The 11,748-nt window shown below is 46.6% G+C and overlaps 1 protein-coding gene across 1 annotated transcript in view; it reads right to left on the reverse strand.

Moving 5' to 3' along the window:
- Positions 1–10,923, reverse strand: part of HCAR1 (hydroxycarboxylic acid receptor 1) — a 134,862-nt gene extending 123,939 nt beyond the window's left edge. The window contains exon 1 of the mRNA XM_011964508.1: positions 9,185–10,923. Coding sequence (XP_011819898.1) covers positions 9,377–10,417 — 1,041 coding nt within the window. The 5' untranslated portion in view covers positions 10,418–10,923 and the 3' untranslated portion in view covers positions 9,185–9,376. The remainder of the gene's footprint in view (positions 1–9,184) is intronic.
- Positions 10,924–11,748: the final 825 nt, after the last annotated feature.

The raw sequence follows: 11,748 nt of genomic DNA on the forward strand, positions 1-11,748 counted from the left end.
TAAAAAAAAAAAAAAAAAAGAGGCCGGGTGCAGTGGTTCACACCTGTAATTCCAGCACTTTGGGAGGCTGAGGCGCGCAGATCACGTGGTCGGGAGATTGAGACCATCGTGGCTAACATGGTGAAACCCTGTCTCTACTAAAAATACAAAAACAAAAAATTAGCCAGGTTTGGTGGCCAGCGCCTGTAGTTCCAGCTACTCTGGAGGCTGAGGCAGGAGAATAGCGTGAACCTTGGAGGCGGAGCTTGCAGTGAGCCGAGATCGTGCCACTGCACTCCAGCCTGGGTGACAGTGAGACCCTGTCTCAAAAATAAAAGAAAAAAAAAAAGAGCTGAGCTTGGATTTGAATCTGGCAGTGACTTCAAAGCCTGTGTCCCTAACCATCATGCTACACTGCTCTTACTATGTTATTGTCTTGTCTGTAAGGTTGAAGATCTTTCTCGGGGCATGGTGGAGATGGAGGTCATGCTATTCAGGCTTCAGTAAAATAATTGGTACTTGTTTCCTGTTCTTGCTGCCTGTGAATATCATGCTTCCTTCTGGATGTATGATGACATTTGTCAATAACATTTATAAAGTAATCCTAAGGACCTTTATTAACTAAGAGTCAGAAAAGTCAGTAGTAGTTATTTCTAGAAGCTGAAATTTGCAAGGGACTCTCCCTTTTTAAGTTTCCCAATTTCCTAATATTTTGTGTGTGTGTGTGTTTTTAAAAACAACAGTCATGGATAAAATTAGAAAAACACAACCACAGGCCAGGCACAGTGGCTCACCCTTGTAATCCCAGCACTTTGGGAGGCCGAGACAGGCAGATCATGAGGTCAGGAGTTCAAGATCAGCCTGGCCAATATGGTGAAACCTCATCTCTACTAAAAATACAAAAATTAGCCAGGCATGGTGGCAGGCGCCTGTACTCCCAGCTACTCGGGAGGCTGAGGCAGGAGAATTGCTTGAACCCAAGAGGCGGAGGTTGCAGTGAGCCGAGATTGCACTACTGCACTCCAGGCTGGGTGACAGAGCAAGACTCCATCTCAAAAATATAAAATAAAATAAAAATAAATAACTAAATAAAAGAACAACCACAAATGTTAAGTTTGCAAAAGAACCTGGAGCCTGCATGTGTGTTCTGGCTCTCTCATTAACTAGCTCACCCTCCTCATGTGCTCATGAGGAATTAGATGATCTTCGAACTTCCTCCCAGCTCTCACACTGCATGATTCTAAACCAAAGTTCGCGACTACTTGGGCAGAATCTAAAGGGCAGCCTCGTTGGATTCTGGTGCCTCCGATGGAATTTCCGGTCTTCCCACTGCACGGTGGGCATGTTTTGTCTTGTTTGTTTCCTTCTTTTATGTATTTATTATTTTTTTCTTACGAGCGTATGAGTTGTACAGAAACTTGTTTAATGAATCATTTCAAGAGTGAAGGCAGCGATCCCACTGCATTTTGTAGAAACTCCACTTAAAATTTATGACTCACCCAGTTGAATCTCCATGCCTGGTTATCTTATGACAACTTGAATGTGTGCCACTAAACTGGACTGAATTATTGTAAAAATTAATAGTAACACTATTGCATTGTACTGAGTGATTTGCATATGTGATCTCCTTTAATCTTCACAAAAACCCTGTGACAGATGTGTTATTATTGTCATCATCATCTCCATTTTACAGATTGAGAAACGAGGCATCGGGAGGTTAAGTAACTATTTTGAGTCTTTGAACTAAGCTGGGATTTTTGGTTTTATTTATTATTTTATTTAAATAGAGATAGGGTCTCACTGTGTTGCCCAGGCTGGTCTTGAACTCCTAGGCCCAGGTGGTCTTCCTGCCTCAGCCTCCCAAAGTGCTGGGATTACAGGTGTGACCCACCACGCCATGCCGTTGGATTTCTGTTTTAATTATCTATTGCTGCATAACAAATTGCTACAAAATGTAGTGACTTAACACAACCTCCACTGTGTCATCTCTCATGGTTCTCTGGGTTGGCTGGCCTCAGCTGGGTGCTTCTCATTTGGGGATTCTCAGATGGCAACTGGGCTAGAGTCGTACGGATGCTGAAGCAGGACACTGGGACACTCAGGCTTCTCTCTGTCTCCACAGAACCTCGATGCCTCTCTACGTGGTGTCCCTGTGGCCTCTCTGTGTGGCCCCTCTATGTGGCGTCTACACACAGCCTCTTCACATGTTCTGCCCACGGTGTAGTCTGGACTTCGTACATGGACATACTTAGGGCTTCTGAAAGCACACAGGCAGACCTTCTTCATCCCTGGGCTTGGAAACCGCAGAACATCACCTCCACCACATTCAATCAGGCAAAACAAATCAACCGCAGAACATCACCTCCACCACATTCAATCAGGCAAAACAAATCACAGAGCCGGTCTGTGTTCCACCAGGAGATGCCACCTAAGGGTGGGAGTGCCAGGAGGTACAGCTCATTGGGGCCATTTGGACTCACCACTGCAGAATATAGATGACACTGAGTTGGGACCCTTGGCGTAGCAGGAAATAAGGGTCCCCTGGTCCCCTAACAAAGGAGATGTAGTAGTAGAAGCTGGGAAGTAAAGGGGTAGAGAAGAAGCTGATCATACTGACTGGCAGAGACACATAGACACACACACACACATTTCTTTCGAAAAAGGAGAAGAACGCTTCATGGTTTCGAAACGTTTAGGTTTATTGTAAAAAACCTAAGGGCAAACCAGAATAACCAAATAATCTTGAAAAAGAAGAACAAAGTTGGAGAACTCTCCCTTCTTGATTTAAAACTGTACTGCAAAGCTACAGTAGTTCAGTGTGCTTCTGGCATAAGGATAGATATTACAGCTCAAGAGAGCAGGATTGAGAGTCCAGAAATAAACCCTTACATTCATGATCAGCTGATTTTCAACAAGGGTGCCAAGACAATGGGGGAAAGAAGAGTCTTTGTCATAGATGATGTTGGGATAACTAGGTCACCACAAGCAAAAGAACTGGACCCCTTTGCTACACAGTACGCAGAAATTAACTCGACTTGGATTACGACCTCAATGTAAGAGCTAAATCTCAAAAACTCTTAAAAGAAAACCTAAGAGGCCACGCCTGGTGGCTCACACAAAATCCCAGCACTTTGGGAGGCCAAGGCGGGTGGATCCCTTGAACTCAGGAGTTCAAGACCAGCCTGGGCAACACAGCAAGACCTGGTCTCTACAAAAAATACCAAAATTAGCTGGGCATGGTGGCACATGCCTGTGGTCCCAGCTACTTGGGAGGCTGAGGCAGGCAGATTGCTGGAGCCCGGGGGTTCAAGGTTACAGTGAGCTGAGATCATGCCACTGCACCCCAGCCTGGGTAACAGAGCAACACTCTGTCTCAAAAACAAAAACAAGATAGAGAGGAATCTGAAGGTCTATTCGTGAATCTTCTGTCACGCTAAGGGTTGGAACAGACCCTTCCCTCTTCGGCTGGCCTCATGACTTCACCTCTTACCGGGTGGTCGCAGCCCCAGCCTGGACCTTTCATTCCTGCCCTGATGGTCTTCCTGCATTTCCCAGTTTGCTCTTTTTCACCTCTCTATATCTGCCTGGAATACCGTTCCCCACTGTGTCCCTGGTGGCTTCCTGTCCATCCTTCAGAGCCAAGTTTGCAAGCTACTTCCTCTGAGACGACTAAGACAGGAGTAAGGGCCCTGGATTCTCCTGCAGGACCCTGTGTGAAAGTGACAAACACAGGGTCCCACAGGATAATTTTATTATTTTATTGTATTATTTTATTTTATTTTTGAGACAGAGTCTTTCTTGCTTGCCCAGGCTGGAGTGCAGTGCTGTGATTTCAGCTTGCTACAACCTCCGCCTCCCAGGCTCAAGCGATTCTCCTGCCTCAGCCCCCCGAGTAGCTGGGATTACAGGCGCGCACCACCACGCCCAGCTAATTTTTGTATTTTTAGTAGAGACGGGTTTCACCATGTTGGCCAGGCTGGTCTTGAACTCCTGACCTCAAGTGATCTGCCCACCTTGGCCTCCCAAACTGCTGGGATTACAGAAGTGAGCCACGACCCCTGGCCATATTTTGTAAGTTTATATTTTATAATTTTATGTTTTCCCTTGGTTTCTACAGTGGGCCCCGTGGCTATGATTTTCATTTATGTTTCTACCGTGTCTGGTATAGAGCTGGTGCTTCATTAATGTTCTTTGAAAGAGGAAATGAATGAATGAATCCTTATAAGGAATAAAATATTTACCCCCCTCCCACTATATCATTTTATAGTCCAATACAAAGAAACCCGAATACAGATTTGGCTCATATGTGAGCCCATCTCTTTCATCTGTTTATTCCATCTCTCTCTCTTAATATATAAATGATTATATATTTATATTATATAATTTATATATGTATATGATATATAATATAGTAAATATGATAAACACTTATATGTCATATGTAAAAATTATATAGCAAAAATATATATAATAAATAAAAAATATTTATATAAACGTAGAGCCTCAGATTCACGGATGAGCTCAGAAGGGCCCTGTGCTACCATCTTCAAAATTCTTAATACTTTTTATTACTTAAAAAAAATTTTGGCTGGGCACAGTGGCTCACACCTTAATCCCAGCACTTTGGGAGGCTGAGGTGGGTGGATGACGAGGTCAGGAGTTCAAGACCAACCTGGCCAATATGGTGAAACCTTGTGTCTACTAAAAATACAAAAAATTAGCCTGCTGCTAACAGGCATGTGCCTGTTGTCCCAGTTACTCAAGAGGTTGAGGCAGAAGAATCGCTGGAACCAGGGAGGCAGAGGTTGCAGTGAGTCAAGATGTGCCACTGTACTCCAGTCTCGGCTACAGAGCAAGACTCCGTCTCAAAAAAAATTTTTTTTTAAATTTAGAGATAGGGTCTCACTCTGTCACCCAGGCTGGAGTGCAGTGGCATGATCATAGCTCACTGAAGCCTCTACTTCTTGGTCTCAAGGGATCCTCTCACCTCAGCCTCTCAAGTAACTAGGACTACAGTCATGCACCACCACACCTGGCTAATTTTTAAAATTTTTATAGAGATGGAGTCTCACCGTGTTGCCCAGAGTGGTGTCAAACTCTTGGCCTCAAGTGATCCTCCTGCCTCAACCTCCCAAAGCTCTGGAATTACAGGCATGAGCCACCTCGCTCAGCCATTAACACCTTTTGAACAAGGGCCCCCACATTTTCATTTTTCACTGGGGCCTGCAAAGTAGGGTCACTGATCTTGAAGCCATTTATGCACTCATTGTGATGATGGAGTCTTTCTTGAATCGTATTAGAAACCTCTGTGAATCAGAAGGCCTGGAAAGCCAACAAGTAGAGACCATGCCTCACAGTGCAGCCAAGTCCCCACCATGTAGAACCTTAACAACTGGCTCAAGCCCTTGTGCCCCAGAGTTCTAATCCCCTCCAAGGAGCCCTGCACTCCAGGAACCTTCAGATGCCATCTTAAACATTTTTGTTTTAATAAAAGGTAAGGAAATCCATTCTGAGAACAGACCAAAACTGAAAGTTTTACCATGGTTAGCACGAATAAAAGATACCTCTTGTTTTTTCCACATCATCCCTATAGACTAATAGCTCTTCCAGGTTTCATGTGACTTTTCTGGAAAGACTCTAAAAGGAGTAACAAGGAGGAAGGATCACTTGAACCCAGGAGTTTGAGACGAGCCTGGGCAACATAATGAGATCCCATCTTTAGAAAAATTACAGAAAAATTAGCTGGACTCGGTGGAGTGTACCTGTGGCCCCAGCTACTAGGGAGGCTGAGGTGGGAGGATCACTTGAGCCAGGAAGTCGAGGCTGCAGTGACCCATGATCGCACCACTGCACTCCAGCCTGGACAACACAGTGAGATCCTGTCTCTCCAAAAAAAAAAAAAAAGAGAGAGAGAGAGAACACATTTTCCTCTAAATCAATCATTTTCCTGTTTCAGATAGTTTAAACAAAGTGTTGTCAACAAAAGCTATACTCTACTTCTTTACGATGTCCAAAGACACTTCTTGCTAAGATGTATTTTTCATCACATTCTGCGAATGTAAAAAGGGAAGCAAATTTAGAATCAAGACTGTATTTCAGTTTGGATTTGATTTTTCTTTTTGTTTGTGCTTGCTGTTTTTTCGGTGAGAACCTCTGCCTGCCTGCCATGCAGTTCTGAATATCTTAGCTTTTTTCCCTTGGAGGGCAAAATCCTAGGGGTCCTTTGACCTAGAGTCACACACAGGACACAGATTTGCTTTCAGAATCCATTTTTATTACGATGAAGGAACAAAGGAGCAACAGCCCAGGAGAGAATTCTAAGAACAGAACTAAAAGCAGAAGTGTGTATTTTCACAGATTCCTATCAGGAGGATGTATGACTCTTCAATGCTGGTAAGAATTCTTGCCTTCACTCTTTCCCAGGTAACTGAGGTGCGGGGGAATTCAGGCGTGTAACAGAGCAACAACTTAAGGGCTCTAAACCCCAAAGGAAATTGCTTCTGTGCCTCCACTTCTTTATGTGTAAAACGTGTTAATATAAGAAGTCATAATATTGAGCACTTACTGCCAGGCGCTATGCTTAATGCTTTACATGCACTGAATCATGCATTCATTCAACATTTCCTGGGCACCTGCTATGTGCAGGTCCTCTTCTAGGCATTGGGTATATAACAGTGATCAGAGTTCTGACACCTCAGAAATGTACATTCATTTAAACTGCCCGATGACACACCGAGGTTGTGTTATAGTATCCCTGTTTGACAGACGAGGAAAGTGAAGCTACAAATGGTTAAATAAAATCTGCCAGGCTGGGTTGGGCGCAGTGGCTCATGCCTGTAATCACAGCACTTTGGGAGGCCGAGACAGGCGGATCACTAGGTCAGGAGATCGAGACCATCCTGGTTAACACGGTGAAACTCCGTCTCTACTAAAAATACAAAAAAGTAGCCGGGCGCGGTGGCAGGAGCCTGTAGTCCCAGCTACTCCGAAGGCTGAGGCAGGAGAATGGCATGAACCCGGGAGGCAGAGCTTGCAGCGAGCCGAGATTTGGCCACTGCACTCCAGCCTGGGCGACAGAGTGAGACTCCGTCTCAAAAAAAAAAAAAAAAATCTGCCAGGCTGGGAGCAGTGGCTCATGCAGGTAATCCCAATACTTTGGCAGGCCAAGGTTGGAGGATTGCTTGAGGCCAGGAGTTTGAGACCAGCCTGGGCAACACAGTGAGTGAGACCTCATCTCTACAAAAAAATTTAAAAATTAGTTGAGTGTGGTGGCTCATGCCTGTACTCCCAGCCACTCAAGAGGCTGAGGTGGGAGGATCACTTGAGCCCAGGAGTTTGAGGCTGCAGTGAGCTATGATCATGCCATTGCACTCCAGCCTGGGCAACAGAGCGAGACTCAGTGTCTAAAAATACAATCTGCCCTAAGATCACAGGCCTAGTAAATACTTGAGATGAGATTCCAACTTAGATGCATCTAATGCTCTATAACTCGTAGTTTTCATCACTAGGCTGTGCAGTGCCTCTGGAAAAAGGAACAATAGGGACAGCCTAGAGGGGTGTTTTGGGGCCAAAGAACTAGAAGTTGGCAAAGCTTTTTTTTTTTTTTTTAGATGGTGTTTCATTCTTGTTGCCCAGTCCGGAGTGCAATGGCGTAATCTCAGCTCACCTCAACCTCCACCTCCTGGGTTCAAGCGATTCTCCTGCCTCAGCCTCCCAAGTAGCTGGGATTACAGGCACGCACCAACACATAGGGCTAATTTTGTATTTTTAGTAGAGACAAAGTTTCTCCATGTTGGTCAGGCTGGTCTAGAACTCCTGACCTCAGGTGATCCGCCCACCTCAGTCTCCCAAAGTGCTGGGAGTACAGGCTTGAGCCACTACGCCCGGCCCCCAGAAGCTGGCAAAGTTCTTCAGTGGGGAGAGTATCCTGGGCATTTGAGAGAGTATAAATTAAGGAGTTGAGAACCATGTTCACCACTTTGTGGCTTGAGAAAGGAGCTGGAGTTGGCCTGGAATGTTTCCCCCTAATTCAGGGCAGGGGCAGCTTGTCATTTCATAGAGTCCTCTGTTTTGAGGGGTCCAGGTACACATTTGGGAAGCTCATGTGTAGGAGGGAGTTTTGCAATAAGAGTACAACACTGATGTTCACACAGAACAGGTCTAGAAATTATTCCGTGAAAGGATGAAAACTCTTAACTTGTCTGCTCCCACCCCCTAAAAAACTTTACTGTCACACAAGAGTTGACTAATGACCCTCCACTAAAAATTACACAGTATAGTGCCTGCCACCAAATACGAATTCAGTAAATACTTGGAGAATAAGTAAATGAATAATTTCAATTCACAGTCACATAATAAGTCATCAAAAGCAATTGTAAAAGCAATTGTATTGGACTCAGCACATACCACTGGAGAAGCCAGGGCAGGGAAACAGATCCCTCAGCACATTATTTGAAATACAAAGATTTGAAGAAGGTCAGAGCAGATTGTTTTGTTGTTGTTCTTCTTGGGCTACTGGGAAGTCGATGACAAAGAAATGTACAGATGTACAAAAAAATGTAAAGATGAAAATTAATAGATCAATACATCCCAATCTAAACAGCCTCCTTCAGCCTGAAATTAAAAAGTATTGATTGACTTAGCCCGGTTTCTATTTTCTGAGATAAGGAATGATTTAAGGTCAGAGGATAGGAAATGATGCTAATGCCCCCCACCTCCTAAGAGAGAGAATATGCCCCATTTAAACACATATGCCCATTTACTTAGCCATTTAAAATGACTCAGGGGAAGCTGGGCGCGGTGGCTCATGCCTGTGGTCCCACCACTTTGGGAGGCCGAGGCAGGCGGGTCACTTGATGTCAGGAGCTCGAGACCAGCCTAGACAACATGGCAAAATCCTGTCTCTACTAAAAATACAAAAATTAGCCAGGTGTGGTGGCAGGAGCCTGTAATCCCATCTACTCGGGAGGCTGAGGCAGGAGAGTTGCTTGAACCCGGGAGGCGGAGGTTGCAGTGAGCCAAGATTGTGCCACCGCACTCCAGCCTGGGAGACACAGCAAGACTCTGTCTCAAAACAAAAACAAACAACGAAAATTACACAGGGGCTGTCCAGTTGCTAACCCCCCTCCCAACACACACATGCTCCACTCCATGCACATTCTGTCCCCTGCCATCGTAATCAGATAAGAAAATGCAACCAACTCACTTCAATCAACTGGAACCTCCCCAAAAGGTATAGTTGTGTGAATTTCATTTCCGACAGAATGAGGATGCAGTTCATGTGCGTGAAGCCGTCTTGCAATAAGAAAGGGGGGTGGCATTTTCAAAGCCCCCAACCCCTTACCGAGTTAATTCTAAGTCACCACTCTATCTTCCTCAGTGTTGTTGGTCTGCTTGTTCAGTGCCACTCAACAATGTGGGGATCCCACTGCCCATCAGACTGGCTTTGGGAACTATTTGTCACACTGAGGCAACTCTTGCGACCGAGGTTCGAAATTGGCATCTCTTGCGGCCTTTGTGTTTTTGAGTGTCCTGGCTGCTTGGGTTTCAGACTGCAGATTTTGAGCTTGTTGTAGAATTTGGGAAACGAGGGGCTTGAAAAATAATACACCAGGGGATCCAGCATGCTGTTCATGTAGGTGAAGCTGAGGGTGATGTGCAGGGCCACATGGACAGAGGGATCGCAGGCACTCCAGGGCACCGTCCAGAGGAAATAGAGTCTGGCGGACACGCTGGGCAGGTAGCACGTGATGAACACAACTGCCACCACCATGATGAACCGGGTGGCCTTCTTCATCCGAGCCTGTCTGGCCAGCTGCTGCCTCCGCCTCAGGCTCCAAACAATCTTGAAGGAGCAAAATAAGATGATGCCGAGGGGCAGAAAGAACTCCAGCTGGAACATGATGTCATGCCAGCCATTGGCCGACTCCATGATGAAGCTCTCACAGGAGACAGCCGTCTCTTGTACACAGAGATGGTTCTCCAGCAAAAGATACAGTGTTCCCAGGATGACCAGGGTCCACAGGGTGCAGACGATGCCAGCCGCCGTCCGGTTGGAGATGGTGTTCACCGCGTGGTGGGGGTGGACCACTTTGAAATACCTGTCCACAGCCACCACCGTAAGGAACACGATGCTCCCGGCCCTGTTCATGGCCAAGGTGAAGAGCCCCACCCGGCAGGGAATGTCCCCAAAAGCCCAGTGTCTACGTCTGAGGTAATAGTCTGTCCGAAAAGGCAGGCAGATCATGAGGAGGAAATCAGCCACAGCCAAGTTGAAAAGGTAAACAGTGCTCGGCTTCCAGGTCTTCATGTGGAAGCAGAAACCACACAGGGCGACCCCATTGCCTAGTGCGCCCAGCACAAAGGCCACAATGAGCAGCGGCGGCATCACCTGGGAGATGGTGTCCCCCTCGATGCGGCAGCACGACCCGTTGTACATGGTGGGGACAGAGCAAGTGCCCGGGTGCGGAGCAGCCCAGGGAGTCCCTACAATGACACAGATGCTTATCGGAGCGTCAGCACTCACCCAGCTGCTGCATGTCTGACTTCATCACCCAGGATGCGGGTCCTGTGTGTGTGGGTTGGATGCTGCCACAGCAGCGAGAAGAGAAACTTCAGCCAGGAAATGACAGACCCAGGGAGGTCTTTTCTCTGGAGCCCGTCTCATAAGCCGCCTGCCTCTCCGAGAGGCCAAGCCTGGAGCCGGATGAAGCTTGGAAATGCATGCAATTTTGCAAAAGTGGTCATTTCTGAGAGGCGGTAGGGTTGGGGGTATCCGAAGAGATTCGTGCCCGTAGAGGAGCGAATGGGTCCAGCCCCAGGATAATTTTTATTTTCAGCTTCGCTTTTCCTCCTCGGACTCCGTGCTGGAGAGCACACAAAGCTGCCCAGAAGGCAAGAAAAAAGCTTGTTTGTCCTCCCTCCTGGTGGAGAAATCCAAACATTTCCTGGAGTCATTCTGGGCCCCTGCCTTTGCTTTCCTCCCCTAACCTTTGCCTGACTGCCTTGTCCTCTCCCTCATCCCACGGGGCACTCCCATTCGGTGCCAGAGAGGGGAGGCTTTGCTCTGCAGCTCCTCCGGGCCATTTCCTGTGCCCAAAAATACCGCGCTCGAAAATTGGAAGAGTCTGCGGAGAAAAATGTTCTAATCACGATACTTGATGGGTGTTAGAAAAAGTCTTTGACGAGAGTCACCTTTCCCCCGCTCTATTCCCACCTCCCTGCCCTTTGCATCCTTCCGTGAACCGAACTGGCCAGTTGCACAACGACCAAGGCCATGACATAGATCAGAAGCCCACTTCTCACATGTCTGTCTCCACAAAACGGCCTCCTTGGGAGCCGGTCCCCCCTCTGCTGGGAAGCAGAGCCTAGAACTTTTACAAAGATTTGGCCCTGAGTTTCCATTGGTTGCTTAAATGAGCCAAGCACCATGAGATGTAAGTTTTTAATTTCAATCATGTGCTAAGCCTATCAATTACAACTGCCCCCTGGGGGCGGATGAGGATTGGAGGAGTTGATTAAGGAGTCCATCTCTAAAGCAATCATGAGTAAAATTAGACTGCACAAAAAATTGGAGTCTTTGCTAAAATTTCCTGTCCTTTGGCTTTAGGGATTATTAATCTGCCCTGTGTCTTTCAGCTTCCAGTTTAGAAAATGGGGTGGAGGCCGGGTCCAGTGGCTCAGGCCTGTAATCCAAGCACTTTGGGAGGCCGAGGCGGGTGGATCACGAGGTCAGGAGATCGAGACCATCCTGGCTAACACGGTGAAATC

This window comes from Mandrillus leucophaeus, unplaced genomic scaffold, assembly GCF_000951045.1.
Source record: "Mandrillus leucophaeus isolate KB7577 unplaced genomic scaffold, Mleu.le_1.0 Scaffold7, whole genome shotgun sequence".
NCBI lineage: Eukaryota > Metazoa > Chordata > Mammalia > Primates > Cercopithecidae > Mandrillus > Mandrillus leucophaeus.